The sequence below is a fragment of the Electrophorus electricus genome, chromosome 8, assembly GCF_041902795.1.
Source record: "Electrophorus electricus isolate QZ-2024a chromosome 8, ASM4190279v1, whole genome shotgun sequence".
Taxonomy (NCBI): domain Eukaryota; kingdom Metazoa; phylum Chordata; class Actinopteri; order Gymnotiformes; family Gymnotidae; genus Electrophorus; species Electrophorus electricus.
In genome coordinates this window covers 24972501-24994819 of record NC_137504.1, presented here as the reverse complement: position 1 = coordinate 24994819, position 22319 = coordinate 24972501, and the positions used below count along the sequence as shown (strand labels likewise).

General features: G+C 39.8%; 3 protein-coding genes across 10 annotated transcripts in view; 1 reads left to right on the top strand and 2 right to left on the bottom strand.

Moving 5' to 3' along the window:
* zbtb20 (zinc finger and BTB domain containing 20) overlaps nt 1–9935 on the bottom strand; it is a 55736-nt gene extending 45801 nt beyond the window's left edge. For 2 of the 7 annotated variants that reach the window (XM_081719300.1, XM_081719303.1), the window contains exons 1-2: nt 9233–9935; nt 3098–3206 (exon numbers count right to left, since the gene is read on the bottom strand). The gene's annotated coding sequence lies outside the window, so the exon portion shown is untranslated. Of the gene's footprint in view, nt 1–3097; nt 3207–8423; nt 8801–8869; nt 9165–9232 lie in introns of those variants that run through there. The other 5 variants (XM_035526954.2, XM_081719304.1, XM_081719301.1 and 2 more) reach the window with 5 other exon arrangements.
* A 2291-nt stretch (nt 9936–12226) lies between these two features.
* tex55 (testis expressed 55) lies at nt 12227–13498 on the top strand. The gene is made up of 3 exons (XM_027026122.3): nt 12227–12615; nt 12905–12967; nt 13387–13498. The coding sequence occupies exons 1-3, from the start codon at nt 12508–12510 to the stop codon at nt 13459–13461; spliced, it is 246 nt and encodes an 81-aa protein (XP_026881923.1). The 5' UTR covers nt 12227–12507; the 3' UTR covers nt 13462–13498.
* Nucleotides 13499–14663: 1165 nt separating this feature from the next.
* arhgap31 (Rho GTPase activating protein 31) overlaps nt 14664–22319 on the bottom strand; it is a 22204-nt gene continuing 14548 nt past the window's right edge. For both annotated transcript variants that reach the window (XM_081719407.1, XM_027025807.3), the window contains 5 exons: nt 21464–21588; nt 21021–21077; nt 19660–20466; nt 19057–19220; nt 14664–18552 (listed from right to left, as the gene is read on the bottom strand). In XM_081719407.1, coding sequence (XP_081575533.1) covers nt 16312–18552; nt 19057–19220; nt 19660–20466; nt 21021–21077; nt 21464–21588 — 3394 coding nt within the window. In that variant the 3' untranslated portion in view covers nt 14664–16311. The remainder of the gene's footprint in view (nt 18553–19056; nt 19221–19659; nt 20467–21020; nt 21078–21463; nt 21589–22319) is intronic.

Here is a 22319-nt window from a genome sequence, read left to right as displayed (position 1 = left end):
ACATGGACTAGCAGAGCACCATATGGGGGCTGGGGTTAGCTGAGGACACGCATACACCTTGGCAAACATACAACTTCCCTATTAGAATCCAAGATACATTTTTCACATCAGTGAAATGCCTGTTGTGCTTGTGGGTTGTTTTTTTAAAGGGGCACACTGAGAAAAGGGCCGTGCCGTTTACGTGCCCCGTCTTTTGCCTAAACAAAATATGTTTGGTAAAGAAATTTGGTTATTAACCATTAACTGCCTGACAGGTTTTATCTCTGTGTACATGCAAAAACGCTTCTGGCAGCAAGTCCGTGCCATCTGTCTGCTTCAATGGAAATAAGACTCCCAGTAACGTCCCAGTGTTTAGGCCAAGCACACCACCACCGACCTGTTTATATCCAACACAGTATAATTCATAAGCCGGCTTCACACAACCTATCAGAAACGTAACTTTTCAATAGGTTTTAACCAGAACCAGCGTTTTACTTTGTACAAGGAGAAGGACTCGCCAAGCAAAGTCAGCGATTTTAAACTGCTAATTATATATGCAAAAAAGGCTGAGAGATTAGCTGTTGGTGCTCCTCTGGTATTGTAAAACTCTACTGAGCGCAAAGAACGTTTCTCTCTAAGGTAAATGTTCCCACTGTGGCAGATGAGATCTAAGTGTGACAGCAAGAAACTGGTTTCCTGGTATGGGTGTGTAAGGCAGATAGCAGAGGTGCATGTTACTGCCCCCATACGAGTCATCTGAGGTGAACAATATACACTCGCCTGGAGCACACGCCAAATCCTGACGCACGCAGTGACATTAACAAGCACTCACGGGAGGGCCATGCAAGGGTCAAACACACACACACACACACACAGATATAGGCAGACACACACACACAGATATAGGCAGACACACACACGCACACACACCAGCACAGATAAAGGCACACACGCATGCACACACTAAGACACAGATACCAAGACACACGAAGTCAGACACAGATGTAGACACACATACATGCACACACTAACACACACATACAGACACAGAATCATATATATATAAAAGCGCACGTACACACATATGTAAACATGCGCCCAGACTGTGGTGAGCATGGAAACAGAGCGCTGTCACTAGGTAGAGTCTCAGCCTTTGGCCTCGTGGTTCAGAGTGAAGAGCTGGGAACAGACAAAGGGCTATGGCCTTATCTAGAGGCCGGAGGAGCAAGACTGTCATCACCTATACCGAGGGCGTACTTTTCGAACCGCTGCCACATTACACAGTGCATTCCTACTAACACCTCTGCCCATGTCACCAAGACAACTCAGACGCCTCACTCCTATCCCATCTATGGACACGTCCCAAAAATCACTAAAACACACGGAGACACTGAGGACTGACAGAAGAGTGTCTAAAAAGAACTGCTCTCCAAATGTACAACACCCGCGAGACCCTTAAAAAGCCAAATTATACCAAACTTGTTGGAGCTGTAAAATCAAGCTACGTGGAGGAGAGTAACTCCAACCATTTGGCAAGTCACAATTCTTCAAAAACCAGCATGGAAACGAGGAACCCAGTCAGCAGGACACAGTGTGACTCTACAACTCAGAGGAACATTCACACAGTAATGGCAGAACCTTTGGAACAGATCGCAAATCTGCGGCTCAATTAAGAAAAAGAATGAATGATTCACAAATTACCATAAATCTGCAACAACTGCAACACTGACAAACAGACAGTTGGAAGACGCTTGCTAATGGATGGGAGGGGGTATTGTCTCTAGCAGTTACACAACGACGTGATAAAGGAAAGTCAGGCATCTTATAACAACAGGTAACTTATACTTGAGCGAGAGTACAAAGTGGCCGAGAGAGAGAGAACGGTGTGCTGCACAAGAGGAAACAAGAGCCTGCTCTTTACACAGCAGGGAGGAGCAGGTGCCTGGAACCCCCTAGAATGCAGAACCTTCACTTTGATGACACCAAAGTAACTCTGCAAAGGTTCAAAGTCGTTGAAAGTGATAACAGGGTATGCCTTCACCTTGTTCACGTGACAACAGATGAGAAATTGTGGTAAGATATCACTGAAGATGTGCTATTCTTGTGCTATTTGTATTGTACACATAGTCAATAACAGGACAAAAATTGGAGGTAGGACATTGATAGCATCATCTAAATAAGGATTAATATTTTAATCAATATTAGAATTTTTTAGATCAACTAGTTAAACATTTGTTACTGGGATGTTTCTGGGCCATTTGGAATGATCCCTTGTATTAACACATAAAAGCTTCCTGTATAGCGTCTCAGAAAGCTACCATACTGAATAAAGCAAAAACAAATTCTTGCCTTGTGCTATTTTCATAAATATCGTCCAGATGTCCCAAAGCCTCCTCTGCAGCTCATTTTACACAGACCAACTCGCCTCTCTCTAACTCCTCCTCACACTCTTCCACCTTGTGGAAGGGTTCCCTGTTTAATGTGTCACTGAGAACTTGAGAGAAATGAAACAAGTTTCTACCTGTTGGCAAGTGGTCTACGAATGTGTCTCCTGATCTCAGGAGCCGGCCTCCTGCCAGGTCTCTCTGAGTAAACGCGTTACTGTGTTATAGGCTACATTTATAGTTTCGAGTATGTACGCTTTGAGCTAAGTGTTTATTGACAGATTCCCGGACAGAGTAACTCTTATTTATTAGCTTTCTATAGACTGCACTATATTTACATGATGTGGTTATATGCCTCTATAGGTGTTTTTCACATGAGGCAAGAGGACACCTAACCAATCATAAGGGAGGAGCTTAATTTTTGACACTGACTGATTCATGACTTCTACTGACACAACGCACCCTCTATTAAGGACTACCATGTAGAATAACTCATTGACTGATGGAGGAAAAGCAGGAAAGAGGCAGGAAGGGTATGTCCGGTATAATACTCAAGCCTGATTGAATGAAAGGGGGTGATTCTGCTATTTTGATTGGTTCAAAATTATTTGATGTGTGCTGCACACTCTTCCCCCTCTAATGGCCTTTCGGATGTATCAAGGGTCAGATCCCTCTCATCCGTATCCACCTAAACCAAGAGGTGTGTAAACTAGCCACGAGTTAACTGAGCTTACCTCTCACTTTCGGATGGAGAACACCTTTCCTCTCCACCTTGCCTTGGCTGGAGCGGTCACATCTGATGTCTCTCTGACAGTGTCGTCTTCAGCCAATCTGGACCTGTCACTGAGAACATCACACCCAATCAAATGTCAGATATATGAAGTACATTTGATTACACATCTTTGTGGTGATGCCACTGATTTTGTGTTAACACTTAAAGTGTTCACTTGTGTGCCCAACTAGTCTGCATGAACTCCTTCAGCACTGGCAATTTTATTTTGTGTCTATACTTGCACATTATGGCTGCCAGCTTGTCACCATTTTGTCTCCATATTGCTACATGGATATTCTATGGGCTGAAAGTGTTTCTACCGAGTTCTGATTCGGAGCAGAGCAAACCCCCCCCCCCCCCCCCGCCAAAAAAAGAAAAAAGGAGTAAAAGTTGTCCAAGTTATGTTTGAACAATGGCAAGTCGCCGGCTGGTCACCGTTACCATGGTTTCCATCTGTCTTTGTCCTTGGTGTGTGCTAGTTTCTTTAACTTTGTAAAATAATGCTGCACGACTCATCTGTTTAATATCTGAAGAGTGAACAGCTGAAACATACCTATTTACCACGTTTACACTATTCACCTCACTTTTCAGTCAGTACCCTTCTCTAGTCTCTTTCTAAACCTCAGAACATTCTGCATGTAGGACACAGTAATTTGTATTGTATTCCAAAACATTTCCAGAAAAGCTATTGAACTTTCCCTGGAACTCAACAAGAAATCGCAATCAACAATCCTTGGGGAAAAGCAACACCCTCCCTGTGGTCCACACAGGAACATCAGCACAAACAAAGGACTCTTTTACACTGAAGACCATTGAGATGAAACTATAGAACTTCTTATGATATGCTGTGATAAACACAAACACCAGAATCGAAACACCAGATCAAGCATGGATTGACAGCTTCTGAAGCCCAAAACCCAACTGAGGCCCATTCAAAATTTGGAATCCTTGATAAACCTAAGGCAAACTAAATTTGAATATATACTAACGCATTCCTGGGTAATATTACCCGATGTATTAATCAATGTGCAAGAGGTGCACCTTGCGGAAATGGCACAGTCATAATTTCATAGGTTGGTAACTGATAAAAAAAATCTATAACTTATAGAAAAAAACAGCAATAGTTGTCATCATATCTACCCACATCCCACAAGCATTCAAGGAATTTGGAACTCAATGTGAAGAACAATGAAAAAAAAAAATCACAAGAAAACAAACATATATATATGCATTTACACATAACAGAGATCAGGTTTTCTCAAATACAGATTATGTTTGGTCATTGACTAAAAGTGAGTCTTCTTAAAGGAATCAATATTACCAGCACACTTCATTCTATCACTTGGCTCTTCCTGTCCTGGACGCTCGGAATCTAATCGGCCTCAACTTCCAAAAATGTCAGATCAGATATATACTGAATATAATTAATATCACAATAAGGAAATGACATGAATACAAATATAAGAACCTTTCTGTTTAAATGATCATCTTTTAAACTTTTTAGCTAATCCAGGGCATTATGCTCACTGCATTTATTAAAAATATATGTAATGTGGAGGTGGGGAGAAAAACAACCCAACCAAGCCAAAAAATCCTTAAAACTTTGATATCTCAAAGATAACACTGTTGCTAAGGTCTATTTCAAGTCTGTGTCATGTGACCCTCATTCATATCACCATCTTCCTCAAGTGCTGTTCTCCGACAAGTCACCGTGACATTTTCTTAATACCTTTGCAAAACTTTCAGCAAGGGAATTAAGTTGAGAAAGAAATTAATATTTGATTATTAACAGCCAAATTAGTGGTGTTAGGTGAAAATAGACTACTATTTCTAAGGCCTGTGAAATAGTACAGCCGGTTTCATCATCAAAAAGCCCCCCTCCGAGGCCTTTTCGTATTTGGCCTTGACTTTCAATTAGACCAATGAAGGTCATTTCTCTAACAATGGTTAGAGTATCCCTGTATCTTAACTTCTCGCAGAACACCATAAGTACTTCATTCTGTTCTCACAGAACAACAGAAGTACTTAAAAGGAACCTTACGTATGTTGCTATTGTGTGGTATTCTTAAAGATTAACCAGCTGTTATGCTCTTCAATATAAATGACCTGACTGAGGAACTATGGTTATAATTTTTTAGAGTGTCATTCTGTCAAATAGGGAGATGGTAGAAATGGCAAATCTAATCAATTCCAAGCCAGCTGCCAGGGCCGTTAATATGTGTCTGGGTGTGACATAGGAGAGATGTCTTTGAAGCCCTAATACAGTGTCTCCAAAACAAACACCATGCAAACGATCTAGTCCGCCAGTGCCAGAATTCTGAAAATCCATTTTATTGGCCTGTTTTATTTATTTATTTATTTTAGGCTCATGCTAAGTATGATGATGAGAAACATTATGTTTATGAAGGCAGTTATAGAGCTGATAAACTAAGGCTATTTACACTGTACAAATCAGCTGATACCAAGAACAAATCTTGCACTCAAAATTGAGCTAAATATCCCACTGTAATAAGAAATCTAAATAAAGAGGATTTTCAATTAGGCCTAAAAACAGATATTGGCTTTCATACACAGCAAAAATAAAAGACAGATAAACACAGTCTTCTACACATAAAAATATCAAGATGAATAGCAGCATGACCTGTTAAAATGGAAAAGCAAGGGTTAAGCTCTGCAATGAGTTAATGCATATATTAATATCCATGAACAAATAGCTGCTGTCAATATCACCATCAACAAACTACCTTACAAATGCAGATACATCAAATGATGCACACATGGGATAAAACAAATTTGCTGTTCCTTTTAAAGGAGTTATTAATAACATGAGCAAAGCTTTATACTTACACACCACTTTTCCTGCATTTATTAAACTCTTATAAAGGGGCATAGACTTTAAATTGTTCACTTGTCTTAAAACGATGACAAAATGTGTAAGGGAAACTAAAGAGCCTATTACCTACATTGATTGTTGAAACTCATGCACTGGCTAATATATACCTAAACAAGGAAGTGCTTGCAAAGTTTACACAGACAATCATGTTTTTAGGCATTAATGGGTTAAAAATTCTTACTGAAAAGATCAGCTAAATGAGGAGGAGGGAAACTTCAGGACTGATAGTGAATTTATGCTGCATGTGCCAAAGTAAACAAAAATGTGTATTATCGGTTTTGATGTGTATTTTAGTGGCCTCATGTAAAAAATGCTTTACAGTGACTTGCACAATATTACATTGATATGGCCTACAACATTAGAGAAGGCGGCAAGCACTTGCACCATACCCCCCCCCACCCCAAAAAAAAGCTGGCATGCTAGAACTCAGAAACTGACTGCAAATTTGTTATTTGTAGGTATGCAAACTCATTCAAATAAATCAGTGCAATTAAATACATGTAAAATAAAAAAAACAAAATGACAATATTACTATTCAAGTAATGGGATACAAAACTTGCCCCCTTTGTAATAAATAAATAAATTAATTAATTAATTAAAAAGGAAATGATAGGCTATATATAATGTTTTATTTAAACTTATAGAATATTTTATTTCATGTCAATGAAACATACAGTATGCAAACTCCAATCAAATTAAGCAATTTATATTACAAAACGGTTCATTTATTTATGTTAAAATATAGATTAATGGATCTTTGTTAGAAAACACATTTCTGTGTGGCATATGGCAAAATCAAAATGCTGAAAAATAGAAATTGTTGGAAAAATAGTATCTGGTAGAAATTGGTATTGGTATGCAATTCGCAGTAGTGCCAAGAAAATATTGATTTGGGAATGCTGCTACATTTTATGGTAACTCAGAGCGAGCATGACCTTCCACCTTTATGCAAAAGGAGTGCACATCCTTTACGATCTCGAGCAAGCCAAAACAAGTGTTTTATAAAAGAATTAGTGTAACAACTTGGTTAAACTTTTCATAAAGACTAAGTAACAATATTTAAATGCCTGAACATTTTAAAAGCTCTGGGCACAGTTCCGATGCTCCTGCCACTATAACCTGTGGTGACCCATAATGTCAAGTTGCGGCCTACTCAGGACCGCTTTACATACGGCCGCTGTTCAAAATTTAATAACAGAGCTATTGCAATAGTACAACGTGGAGGGTTAAAATCGGACGGCAATTTGTGCCAAAGGAACGTTAAATCCCACTCTTTTGTTAAACTGTAACAATGTCTCGACTCACCACAGACTAACAGTTCACCCGACAATCACAAAAAGACAGAAACAGAATCGGCTACCCTTAAACCCACTGCATTTAACTCATTAAAATACTTACAGTGATTTTATCAATACGTTGGGACCTGAATGCATGACATGTTTTAGCGTACTGGGTCAATAAAAGTTCCAAGGTCGAATAGGCATGTTTGTTAGACTGTCAAAAAAGTCAAAAGACAAACTATAGCACCGTGTCTTAAATGAACAAATCTGCCTTTGCTTCCAAACAGCTCACCACAGTAAAGCATTCCAATAACCTAATCTTCATCTATAAGTCTTTTTAAAAAGCATCATGAAACCCAAAAGTCTTTTCAAGTCAGCCTTTATAAACAGAGACACATGTTTTACTATAGGTAACACTGAAGACAAGGGATGGGAAACTCAAAAGGCGACACACTATCTTCTGTTCTACCACGGGCCAGCGTCTTGGTTTTCAGCGCCTCTCCGTCGTCTGCTACTCTACGGAGATAATAATATCACCGCTCTGAGCGGACCGTTGCCCATAGGCCCGACTGCCTCCCAAACTGAGTACGATCTCTCTCTCTTTTTTCGCTACACCGGCTGAACTTACTTCTTATTGAAACGCTAAAAAGTATTTACAGTTTAGGTGGGCTGTACATGTGTGCGTCGTGGGCAAGCGGGCATTTTGCTACACAGCCAAGAAAAGAGGGCACAAGAAAACATGATACTGGAATACCGAGTAGAAGGAGCAGAAAGGCGTTTGGCTTTTCGAGGCGAAACTAAATTTCGGTGCCTTTACTCACGAACTAGACTACGTGAACTAGATTGTTGGCCACTTCTGTCTTCTATCTATTCATAATTTTGACGGAACGAATAGCTAACAGACACTTAATACGACATGAGAGACAAAACACACACACACACAGAGAGAGAGAGAGAGAGAGAGAGAGAGAGAGAGAGAGAGAGAGAGAGAGAGAGAGAGAGAGAGCGAGAGCGAGAGCGAGAGCGAGAGAGAGAGAGAGGTACAACAGCTGCATACTTTCATATAAATTTACAAGCAATGGAAACAATACAAAACAGCAACATCCGTAGCCTACCAGATATTTTGTCACTAGTTGGCCCGCTCCTTGAGCCAGCGCGTAAATCTTCCTGGGTTAATAAAAATTTAGCGATAGCTCCCCAAAATACCAAGATGGCTGATTATGGTTTAAAAGAGTAAAATTTTAGCTCCTTAAATAGTTAAAATCGTCTACAGTGTGATATTTACTGTGCTGGTGACGGCCGCTAATCTAAACGCTGTACAGTTAACCCGCTGTAAGTGGAGCATTATTCTCCCAAATATTTTGGCTGGGTGTAGGAGAGTCCCCGTCTCCCAGCGCCTCCGCTGAGTCGCAATTCGCTCCTACATGTCATGATTTAGTGATGTTAGACCAACAAGACACGAAATATTGAAGAGGCCACCTAATCCAAAGTCGATACGACTCGAAAGCTACAAACTACTCCTAAATAAGATAATACGATAAAAATGATACGTTAATATTACCTGAGATGTTACTTCAGACAACCGCGCGTCTTTTTTTTTGTTTCAGTGTAAGACAAATGGACGATTTAAGTAACTCCGTAACTGAAACAAATAAACTATATACACTTTCCAGATAAAGTGATAATTGATGGACCTCCAAATGTGCAAATTTCGTGAAGTTTCTCAAATCTCTTCCAAGAACCGTACAGTAACCGCGCGTGAGCAAGAGACTTGGGTAACGGGACTATTTTCAAGCTATTAAATGATTTCGCCTCCTGATTAAGTTTTTTTCTATCTCACATCAGGGGTACAACTGGAATTACTGTTCTTATAAATAGCCTAACATAGATAGTATTAACCTCCTCCCCCTCCCCTTCCTCTTACCTGCTGGTCTAAGCGTCTTCTCCAGTGGCGACAGCGTTTCACAGCTTCTCCGGTTTTTCCTCCGGCAAGGTTCGAGTCTTTTTTTTTAATATTTTCCCTTACTTTGTTTCATTTCTCACTTCCATCTTCTTTCATCTCATCAATAAACACACGCTGCAGCCTACCTTCGGAGAGGACCTCGACCAGTTCAGTGATGCCCTCCCCTTTCTTTTTACCATTCGTCGAAGATTTTAGGCAGCCACGCCTGTTCACTGACGATTGGAACAGAATGGGCTATCTTGAATCGCGTAGGTTGGGACATAAATCGTTCAACGTGACTTTACCCCAATCGTTGAGCCGCACGCCCTCGTTTTTGAGGAGCGAGGACCGTGGAAACTGGCTCCATTGTGGCTCTGAAAGCGAAACCAGTCTTCCCTATACCCAGGTTGTTTGGTCTGAACCAGCATGGACAGTACGCATCTTTGGTTTCTTCACCGAGTTCACTGTACTTCTCACACCGATCAGCGAGGAGTACTGAAATACCCGTCGATGTTGCTCCTTATTTTCGCACAACAGCTAATTCTGCTCGCTAATTTATGGACACAATTATCTTAACATATGTATAAAAAAGTAAATCTACGCACTAAGCCTCTAGCAATGTCTTCAAGTCAAACGCAAACCAAACTCCCTGAAGTCCATCTGTCCCATTCTCGATCAAAGGAGGCAGTCATCTGAGAATTACATTTGTCTATCACTTATCGTTACTTTACATTGGGCGAGAGATATGTCAGTAAATTTCATCGAACACACTGCAGCATCACATTGGACTGCGGTGCTGCCTATCATTTTTTGCGCCAACAAGCTAGTATGCATTCTCGTGCCTTTTACTTTCTACGCATTTCTATTTTCTCATTTATTTATTTTTTAACGTCCCTAGCTGACCTCAAGGCAACGTATGAGGAATGGTGGCGGCGGTCTGGTCGACCAATCAGATCGAAGAAAAGAGGCACCGAAGTTTTTTGTTCTCCAATACGTTCTCAGAGTCGTTGTGACTGACACAAAATAATGCAATAGTGGTCGGCGGGACCCCAGCTACCCCGTTGTCCCCCCCCCCCTTGTCTAGACAGTGACAGGTGTGTGTGTGTGTGTGTGTGTGTGTGTGTGTGTGTGTGTGTGTGTTTGTGTGTGTGTGTGTGTGTGTGTGTGTGTGTGCGAGAGAGCGCGAGCGCGAGCGCTAGTCTGTAGTCTAGACGAGGAATAATCAGTGTTCAAACTGAAGTGAATTCTTAGTTCAGACACTGGTTTTAATCTTAAAATATACATTTTGAGAAATGTCTGGGCAGCGCCGGTTAGGTTTGTACGTATTGTAATTATTGTACACAACCTTATTTATGTGCCTGTAAAGTGTTCTTTATAGAACATATCGTATCAGAATATTGGCTGGAACAATATTTGAATATCAGCCCATGATGAAACGCCATTTGGATAAACACAGTTTCATATCATATAGTGGCACAGGAATTGAGGTTAAGGAGATGGAAAGTTTATGAATCCTAAAGTTGAATACAGAATAAGTTATTTGGTCACAAATATAATTAAACAGTCGCTTTTTTTCATGTTAAATTTCAAACCGCCTTGGAAGAGGTTTCCGGTTCGGTTGTAGCTATACAGCTCTGTTTTCTTGCTTCTGAGTTCCCCCTGCCGGATTTAAACTCAAACAACAACGTTTCTTTCCGCGAGGGTTCACGGAGGGACACGAGCACCGTCTGCCCTACATAACATGCACGCTCTGTAGGATGTGATGTCAGCTGAGGACGACTCGCAACCTACAAACGGCTGTTTTGTTCCGCTCCCCTTTTGTAATCTTTTTCTAAAACACTTATGCAAAAAAAAAAAAAAAAAAATCTAAGCACTCAGAAGACAATGAGAGGCAGCATTCAGGATGGTAGAGAAAAACAGATGATGATCTTTATTGCCACCAACAAGGTATACAACATAGGAGTTGCCTAGAGAATAACTAAAAACCTTTAGTCTGAAGTCTTATTTTATCCTTGTTCTTACCTGCATTCGTCCGATCCTGACCTTTATCGCTTTATGTTTATTTGCGTCCCCCTAAATACCATTTTTACTAATATGTTATTGCCAGAGTATCTATTAGTATATAATAATGTTACTAATGTTTATTAATGTTGACTAATATATTAACCACCACTTTTCTTATATCATTGTTTACAGTCCAACCGCTGAATGTGTTTTTGTTTTGTTTGTTTGTTTGTTTGTTTTGTTTTAATTAGGCCTCAGACCCTTTATGGTCCCGGTAGCTTTAATGTATAGGCCTTAAACTCTTCATATGTTGGCTGCAGGCTTTAATATGTGTTCAGACTATACAGAAATACATCTTAGATGACATCTTAGATGAAAGCGGATGAAAGCTGGCTATACCTTTAAACCTTACAATGATGTTAACCATTTACAGGAAGGGTGAAAACCAAGGTGGAAGCCATTCTATTCTTTGCTAGACTAGGAAAGGATCCCACACACTTTTACATCAACAATCAGTAAAATACATCGTTTGCCAATTCTACAACACAGGCTGTGATTTAAGGATAATCACTTCCACTCCACCAACCACACACACACACACACACAGACACACACACACACACACGCACACACACACACACACACACACACACACACACACACACACACACACACACACACACACACACACACAGTCTTTAGTTATTTGGACATAGAACTACACCTGCGTTGTTTGCCTTCATTGTTCTAAAACCATACTATATTATATTATATTTTTATATTGTAGCGTAGCATGGCAAAATGACTGGGTGTGAGATAGTAAAGTATTGCATGAACAGGGGGAAAATACGTATGAGTAGATAGTGACAGGACATTTTGTGTGTCATTACCTAAAAGGCCCTTTCTACCATTGTCTTTTCACAGAAATGACATCATAGTCCCTTGTGTACAGTTGCCAGGGGTTACGGGATGACATTTCAAACGACAACACAAACCCTCGGAAGCCAGCCTGAGGACACCGTAGATCTTCCGTTCCATTTAGGCCTAAATACACAAAAATCTGGCGCGATAATAACCTTACCTACGCTAGAAACGGTGCCGGTTTTAAGGCTGCCAAGGCCGACGGCGTAAAAAGTTATTTTATTTTATTTTATTATTTTTTTTAATTCGATCCACACGTGACAGTGTTTCTAATTATTTTTTATGTATTCCGGGTTTCCATTTTTTATGGGATTCTCCAAAACACTTTTGACATGGCGGAATCAGGCACAAGAGAAAACGTGCTCATCACGGAAATTATGGACCCCTACGAGCGCGCCGTAAAGTATATGGAAAGTCACAACATTCTGCAGATCTTTGAAGTAAGTAAAGGGGATAGTGATTTACAGTGATAACTTTTACTAACCATGCTAAAACGTTTATTGTCCATTTCCATACTGAAATTACAGCTGGAGTTTGTTTTTTTTTACTTGGAAAAACAGTCATCTATAAGCTTAGTTGAAACATTTTATTTTTTATTTTTTGCAGAAGAAAGAAAGAAAGAAAATTAATTAACGGCGACCTAGTACCATAGACCTAACCAGTAATCAGCAGCTATGCATCTTGGACCCAATTCATGCTCATCTCCTTTTCCCTTCTGTCTGTTATTAGGAAATCATAGAGAATCTGGCTTATGACAGACCAGATGACCCCCTACAGTTTATGCTAGAAAAGGTACGTTTACCCCCTCCCCTCCACCCCCCCTCCCCACAACCCCAGCCTCCCCAGGTTTATGTGAATAAATACTAGAATCTTGCATACCACTGTGGACACATTATGAGTTACCCAGAAATCTCACTTAATCTTGGATTAAAAGGCATTAGTAATGAAGAATCTGTGTGACACACTAATTTAATGCAGAACTGGGCTTGTTTGATGCCTGGGAGACTGACCGATGTGTAATCCATTTATACTCTAGGCTTGTAAGATCTGATTTCAATATCATAAATCATTCTGTATTGAGATGCATAAACTGCATGATTTTCTAATACTGAATTTATTGGTCGTTATTTCCTCCATTGAACAGTTTTAAGAAAAATCTAGTTGCTAATCATATTTTTGAGGGAAAACCAATGTTTTTACTGTGTACCTAGGTACAGAAAATGATCCGATCCCGGCAGGAGTCAAACAAGAAAACTGAGAAACCTGAATATGTTTCTCAGAAGTAGGACTCTACAAAACACATTAAAGACCACATTAAACCTATATTTGTATACTGGTATTATTTTACTTGGGTAGCAATGATAGTTGATGAAACTACTCAGCTATGTTTAGTTTATCTTGTTTTCTTGAACAACATTTGATATAATTTTATGAGAAATGTTACTTGTATTTGCATCAATGAAGAGGGAAAATGGTACTTACCTTATTTTTTCAAACTAGCATCACAATTTTGGCCACAGTACCCCCATGAGCAAGAAGTGACAGTGGCAAAGAAACAATGCAAGGAACTACAAAATAAACACAACCAAGATTTATCTTTGTATTTGAATGCATCAGGATGGCTTCATATATACCCATGTGGATGTGTGCAGGGGGGTTAGACGGGGTAGATCTAAAGTAGTTTTGTACTAGAAAACTGGCTGTAGGTTTGCCATAAAAATTAAAAAAAAAATGCTGGCTCACACTGCATTCAAATGTGCATGAGGGTTTTTTTTGGCTGCAAACGCAAAGGAAGTCTTTGTTTCTAGTAGGTTTTTCTTTCAGTGTATCACTCTGGTCATCATCCTTGGCTTTGAAGCTGCATCTGCTGTTTCAGCTGTGACACACAAAGCTCAGTAAAGTACATCCTTTCTCTCTGATTTAAGGGCAGCCAAAAACACAAGGCTAAAACAGAGACACTTCTGTCAGTCCTGGTGGATTAAGCAAGAATGAGAAATGTATTTCAGTGTGAAATACAAACAGATGAGTTTGCCAACCTACTCTTAATTAGAAACAAACAAATATTAATAAAGCCTGTCATTGCTGATTGCCTTGTTATAGATAGTACTTTTTAATGATTTTACCATTATATCATTGCAGTCAATGCTTAAATTAATATCAATATTCACCTGGTATTTTTGTTTTCAGTGTCTTCTTATTAACATGTGTTGGCTTTTTAATTTAATCATTTTTATGCCATAATACAAATATCTTATACTTATCATCCTGCTAGAATTGTCCTTATATATATATATATATATATATATATATATATATATATATATATATATATATATATATATATATATATATATATATATATATATATATATATATAGATATATAGATATAGATATATAGATATATATATACACATACACACACTATAATTTAATTATATATGTACTTTAAGTACTTTAAATCTTATATAACAAGGTAAAAAATACAGTACATATCAAGTATATTTATTGTTTTGTTTACAATGAATACATACATTGAATTTTGAGTGATACAAAATATAGATTATGAAGTTAGTGTTCTTTGGTTACAGGTATTGACAACATACATTTTCTCTTCTCTGTCTCCATGCGAGAGCATATTGAATGTACACTGGAGAACACCCGTGCTTCTCTTTCTGTGAAACATTACTCTCAGTCCTTGCTCTTCATGTGTTTTACATCATCTTTCATCTTTAGGACCATCATGCCACTTTTCTCTCTCAAAAAAATCTTAAAATACTTACAGATACCAACAAGCTAATCAAAACAGGCCTTAACACAGCAAAAGAAGCAACTTATTTTCATATACTGCACAGCAGCAAAGTATCTGTGCTATCAAAGGCCACAGAACTTTGACAGTGGCAATCTGTAGAAACTACGCAAACACTGTGAATCAAAATTTACATTTTCACTTGTAATGACATGTTTTATACAACAGTGGAACCTATTCCCACAAGGTATAAAATTGGCATCATAAAATGCAGAAATAAATAAATGCATGTTGAGCTTCCAGGCAGTTTTTGTACAATGAGATGTTTTTCATCATAGACAGAATTTTGAAAGAGACATTTCTATGTTGATTTCAGGAATCATTATGGAATGACATAAATGCATGTTAACTGCATGCTTTTAATATCTTTGGCAAATTTAACATTTCAGGCTAGATGAAGCAGTAGTAATAAAAAAATAACCTACAAACAACAAATGTGACTCAAGCAATGTTTCAGTCCATTGCCTGTTCAAAGTCAGGCCTGGCCTGAGTCACTGCTTAAGATTCCAAACTTTTCTCTGCAGTAAAGGTATGTAACTCTTGTACATCAGCACATTCAGTACTAATTGCCACATTATTAACAACCCTGGATATTTTATGTATTGGCACATCTCATATCTACAACTTCTCAAATAGATAATAAAAGAAAATGGAAAACATATTTTATGAAAAACTAAAAACAGTGAAAAACAGTGTATTAAAACCTAAGAACACCATCTATAGATTTCATCCTCTTCATTGCTCCCCATTTGGCTCTTTTAAAAACAAATAGGGCATCATACTATAGGTTGGTATGTTTTCTTTTTCACTGAGTACATCATTCAGTATCACTTGCATGGGCCATTTTTTTTTTTTTTTTTACCAAACGTTATCCGATTTGGTTTTGGTTCCCAGACTACAATCACTGAAATGGATATGAAATGAAAATGAAATACCCATGTTGCAGGATATAATATTAAATATCACTCCAAAGAAAAAAAAACAAGCAAACAACCACAGGGGAATTACTTGTTTCATGTAACATTTCTGTGTATGGCTGAATTGTCATTTTGCAAAACAGAAGGGACAATACTTGGCACTGAGCAGTTTTTCAGTGCTGCTTGCCTAAAATGCATTTAATTTATCTTTAAGAATGGTAGAAGTATTCTATGGTGAGGTTGCCAGCAGCAGCATTTTAAAACAAAGCCTAATACTTAAAGTTCTAAATTTGTCTTCCTTAGAATTTAAAGAGAACTTGTTATTCAATATGGTACAATATTCGTCAAGGAAAAAAAACCAAAACCTCAGCTAGTTATGATGTGAACATCATTCATGAGTCTTAGAGCAGCTCATTCAATCTGACGGTTGCTTCTGCTGTCAAAAATCATAGATCTCCTCTGAGGCTGGTAAAAGCAGCTTGTAGAGGTCTCTAGTCTTTGTCCACTCTTGGGTAAAGTCATTTTATTTCGCAGAGTGACCCCTTCTGGAGTCTTGAGGTTTTCTGCTAGCTCTTTAGTGAATACATCAAGGGGTGATGTTTTGGTAGGACTCTTGATAGGTGACAGGACAACTTTGCCATCATCCCCCACTGGAGGATAATCCATAATTGGGAAAGGAGGGCTGAAGAGTATGAGGCTTTGAGGTCTTGGACGATTCCTGAAGGAAGATCTCTGAAGTAAGGTGGATCGTTCGGGTCTGGGACAGTCCATGAAAGAGTCTCCGTTGGCAGATCGCTTCCTCCTCAGTACTGGAGGTTCTGGGGCAGATGTTGGCTTGAGAGTCTCTGTGGGCTTTTCTATGGATGCCTGCTTTTGGACCCTTGGAACTGGTTCGCAGTTTTCCCTTTCTTCTTTGGGATCTTTTACCCCCTGGAGAGGAGGTAGAGAATCTGCTTTCTCTACCTTGTTCTGGTCAGGCCCACATCTTTTATCTTGATCATGGCTGCCCTTTTCTGCCACTGGATGTGGTATGTGGCTGTACTGAATCTTTGGAGGTATAACAGGCACAGCTTTGGCCTGGCTCGTTTTGATCATGAATGCAGTGCGCACTGAAGACACGCTCACTGGTGCAGAATTGCGTCGCATGGGTGCCTGTCGGTCTCGTAAGAACATCTCTAGTTCCAGAGATAACCCATCATGCTTTGTCCCAGAATGTGGTACTGTACCCCTTGGTGAAGAGGAAGGGTCTGCCAGGTCAAGATTCTGCCTATTTGAGATGTCCCTAATACACCGGTGTCCCAGATCCAAATTTAGAGAATAAGGTCTGTGTTTTGGAGCAATGTTTTCCTCATTCCTCCCTGTAATGCATGGTTCATGTGATACCTGTCGGTGAAGCCTTTGGGAAGACACAGAACTCTTCTGTTTTTGAGTGCCAGTGCTTCTCTTTGGTGTTCTGATTGCCTCTCCCTGGTAGATTACTGTCTTGAACTGTGCAAGCTGTGGAGAGTCACATTTAGTCTCTGCTGTCTTCCCAGTCTCTTCTAAGTTAGCACCAAGAAAGAGATCTGATATATCTCCAAGACCAGCTTTGTCCCCTTCTGGTGTTTTTGCTTTGGCAGAGGGACAGTTGAGTACAGTATCAGCTTCTCTGGTCATAGCAGTATGTTCTCCAGATGAACACATAGCATTCACGTGTACGTCCTCTACAACACTCTTGTCTTTTTGCAAGTGGCTGATATTGGGCTCAGTAGACACTTCACTTTCAGCCAGCACTGATGTTTTCAGCAGAGGAAAAAGATCTTCCAGTTTTGGTGTGTGGAGTGGGCTTGTGACCCACAGTTTTGTGGTGCTCAAGTCTTCCCAGGGTTCCACCTGATCTAGTCCTACCAAACGATTCCCCCATATGTCCTCATCATCTTGATGTGAAATTTCTGTGGCGAGACGTCTTCCATCCAAGCATTTTGAGAGCCTTTCCATGCTTCCTTTTACTTTGGCTGTTAGATCAAGACTGCTGCTGTTGGTTTTCTCTTTCTCATTGTCATTGCTTTTCTGCTTCGATGACAAAACACTTTTTTCTGTGGACAAAGTAGGACTCTGACCACATGGGTTAATACTGCCACTGCAGCCAGAAGACTCTTCAGTAATGATGGCTTTCTTGACACAAGGGTCTTCAGAGGAAGGAACTGATGACCATGATTCAGCATCTTGGAGAATGTCGGTCTCCTTCAGATGGAAGAATGGCAAGAATTGCAGCTTGTTGGCCATAATGTCCAGAGACTCAAAAGAATCCAGGCTCCTGTGATCCTTTTTGACATTGACACTGTCCATGTAATTCCAGCTCTGAAGCTCTTGCTCCAAAGGTCTTTCTGGCGAAGGCCTCAGTGTTGGGTTAAAAACAGTAGCACCAGCATGATCTACCATCAGACCTGTATTGACCTCTTTGCTGTGTCCCTTCGAAGATACTGGGTGAGTAGGACAACTGCTTCTTCTTTTAGCTTGAGCATTAAGATTGAGAGCACCATCATTTCCAGTGATTTTGGTCATGGAGGCACTGGATTTCATCTGGTCTTCCAGGATGTTCGTTTCAGACTCAGTGATCCTAAGCTCATGATGCATATTGGACCATGGCTCCTCACTGATTGTCTCAATATCCTATATAATACAATAAAAGTTTTGTTATGATAGGATTGAAACACTAAAGTTTTGAAATATTAATACATCAAAAAATATTACATATTTGCCATTCATTGATATATATATATATATATATATATATATATATATATATATATATATATATATATATATATATATATATATATATATATATATAATATGATGAGGACTAGAGTAATTAATTTAGTAGTTTTAGTAAAATAATAAATAGATAAGATCTCGACAAAAGCGGTACTACAAATTAGTGAATAAAAACAGAACTATAAGTCATCCTGTGTTAATATTTCTGATAGTGATTCTAATATAAGATAAAAACAGGATATAGTTAGTATTCAACGAATAGAGTAGATTAATAGAGCATATTAAAATTTAATTGGAATTTCAGGAATTTAGTTGCACTTATTTATTGAATTTAAGTCTATACAGTAAAAAATGAGGACATTTTCGCCGTGTTAAAATGATCATTATCATCACTCCTACCAGTTGGTCCAGATTTTTGGGCTCATTGAGTTGCATTAGTGAGGTGTCCAGTGTTTCCCTGGAGGACAGAGACAATTCTTGTTGCGCTCCTTGGGGCTGAGATGTCATCAGGTTGTCAGACATTTCCACACTGGCGAGCAGCTCTTTCACTTCTGCATCGTTGCCTGAAACAATGGACAGGGAAGAACAACAATGTTGTCATTACAAAGAGCTCCACGTCCTCAAAACATCAGTGCGGGCTTAAGATTTCGTGCAAGGCTGTCGGAACCCTTATGCTTGTTTGACTTGTATTTTCCATAAATGCTTCCAAACAAGGTTTTCTTAATCTTTAAAACAACAGACATGTTTACTGTCGATCCTCATTTGCAACAGCATAGCAAGAAGCTCATTATAGTGAATTAAAACAATGTAGAAGCAGGCATAATTGTCATGTACACATTATCAACATATTTAGGATTCATAGTAGGACCAGTAAAGAATTAGTGTATGATCAGTAATTGTAGGATCAGTTGAGCCAGAAATCATTTACTCATGTTTACATCTGCATACACATGCACACACTCACATACCCACAGACACATACACACAACCCAGTCATCTTACTTTCTGCCCCTGTGTTAGGGGGTCCATCCCTGGTACCCCTCTCCACTGTTTGACTCTCCTCCTTCTCCATGGGGACAGAGCTGCTGTTGCTATAGATACGGCATCCGCTGCCTCTGCTGCTGTCACCAGGCGGTTTCTCTATGTACCCGTTGCCTCTGCCCGCCGCCTTCTCTCTGTTTTGGGAACTGAAACCCCTGCTACCGCTGGGGGCCAACTCCCTGAAACCAGTGTTACCCAGGCTTTCCATGCCATGGGGCTCAGAAGGTTTTGCCAGTGCCCCCCCTGACCAGTCCCATTCCTTCCCCGCCACCCGACAAGGGGTGCTGTTCGCACTGATGACGGCGGACACGCGGAGAGGCACGGATACGGCAAACGGCTCAGAGATGTTGAGGGCCTTGCGTTGATGTCGAGGCGAGGACTCCAGTGGGAACAGGCTGCCTGGGAAAGATGGCCTGGAGGAGCCATTGTTGGAAGAACCAGAATATAGCATGCGGCGATTTTTTGGAGAAGTGGGCCGGCAGGCACCCAGTTCGTCCCCTTTGAACACCTTCAGCTGTTCGGGAAGAGCTCTCTGCAGTGGAGAAGAAGAGGAGGAAGAAGAGGGGGATGAAGATGAGGTATTTGGAGCACCTCGTCTCTTCGTGCTCGGGCTGCCCCCAATAACCCTGCTTGATTTCTGCAGGTCAAATTCCCACTGTGGATCCTGTTCATTTGGATCATAGCTGATGTTCGAATCCAGGGTTCGGGATTTCACCAAGGGGGCGAAGAATCCATTAGTCCCTCTGCCTGATGGAGATTTGCCATCGTCTGAGTGGAAGCAAAAATCAGGGAAATCAAATTTTGATTGTAGTATTAAACGTATGTGATTTAATTTATATTTTCACAATTTAAAAATTGTTTCACATTTTAAAACATTTAAAAATTCCCTTTATATTGAAAAGGGTCATTCAAATATGTCCTTTGTAAATGCCTGTTTCTGTGTACTGTGTTATTTGCATACAGATCAAATATATATTACTCATTTTGTTCACAAAAGAAGTATTGTTCTGCACAAGCTCCATTTTACAAAGTGTTATTAGGACACAAGTGTATAAATAGGCTCTCATGGGAGAACTAAAGGCCAAAAACAGGATACATCAGTTCACACACACATACATTGCTGAAAATTAGTCCATCCCCTCTCTTTTCCTAATGCTTTTTCATTAACTTATGCTGGACCAATTATTTCAACATATGCATAAATGACACTGTATCTAGTGCCCTATGTTATGTACACACTCCATTGGTCAGCTCTAGACTGTACTGTATGGTACTGATAAAGCACTGCCAGGGGTGGTTGGCTTATGGCTCTCTAGCCCCACCTGTTGGCAGAGAGCAGAGGGAGTCCATGCTCTTCGATGGTCGTATCCCAGTCTTTTCTGTGGAAGAAATATAAATACCATTTTATGTTTCAAAAACACATCTGTTCAACACCGTGTCAAATTACACATTATGCATTCGCTAATGATGTGTGACTACACATCTTATTAGTTTTTAGAGACCATTAACAGAAAACGGATTCTGAGTCCATTTTAGTAATGGAAAGTCTCAAAGCTCTCTGAGTCAGAAAGCCCACAAATTCTCACCACATATATTTTTTTCCCCTGAGGTTATGTTTAGGCTGAACAGGAGAAAATGATTCATATCCCAGCAAAGCTGCTTTTTGCCTTTCTTTTTTCTTGCTTTTTATGTCTTTTTCTCTTTGTCCCTCTTCTTCTCACAGAGTACACACACACACACACACACACACACGAACGCGATCTACCTGAGGCACTCTGCGCTCTCATGAACACACTCCCATTGCGACTCAGTTTCCCCTTGGTGTCAGTGACAGACCGACCCAGGCTGAAGATTGCCTTCCACTTCTTTGACTTTCCAGAGAATTTCCTCCTGGTGTGAACAACATCAGGCATGTCAGGTATACCACCCAAAGATGACTTATCCTGTCAAAACTGTTTAGCCCTGGAAACATCTTGTAGGTGTATATTTAAAATCTATAGCCTGATCAGTGAACACTGGCACTTTGTGCTAGCTTTCTTCTAGATCCACATCAATAATCCGTTTAATCAGTTCACTGACTGGATATTTTTGGGGTGGCAAACCAGCCTCGGGCCAGCAGTAATGTCAAAATGTCTCATTGTTAATCATGTGTTGATAATGATCCACCACAATTAATATCCAGTCACCAGGGTCCTGTGGTCAGAATCTGACCAGTAAAGTCCAAGGTAGATGGTGGGCACACTCCCATCCTTTAACTGTATACTTCTGAAACTGAAACATCTGTCTCACAGGTGTACCTAATGAAGTGTCAAGTGATGTAGGTACAAGCTAAGTGTTTCTGATAGTGACAGGACAACTGATGGAGGACAGCTGTCTGAAACATTCTGTTTCTTTGGAAAACTTGTGTAATTCACAGAAACTTTAACTACCTGTTAATCTTAAAATGTCTGAAGTGTTATGTCTCTCTGAGAGCTTGTCTGCTTGGGAGTGTGTGTATGCTTATTGTTACTGTTGAACAAATCTACACCACCACAAAATATCCTGGCTTTATGTATTTTGAGGTGTGTGTGTGTATAAGGTCTGCATATGCACATGTGTATGTGCGTTTGTGTGAGTGGTGA

What these genes read in the sequence shown, in the direction of transcription:
- tex55 (XM_027026122.3), top strand. Translation starts at nt 12,508, where the DNA reads ATGGCGGAATCAGGCACAAGAGAAAACGTGCTCATCACGGAAATTATG. An exon ending in ACATTCTGCAGATCTTTGAA is followed by an intron (nt 12,616 to 12,904) that starts GTAAGTAAAGGG and finishes GTCTGTTATTAG; the next exon opens with GAAATCATAGAGAATCTGGC. An exon ending in TACAGTTTATGCTAGAAAAG is followed by an intron (nt 12,968 to 13,386) that starts GTACGTTTACCC and finishes CTGTGTACCTAG; the next exon opens with GTACAGAAAATGATCCGATC.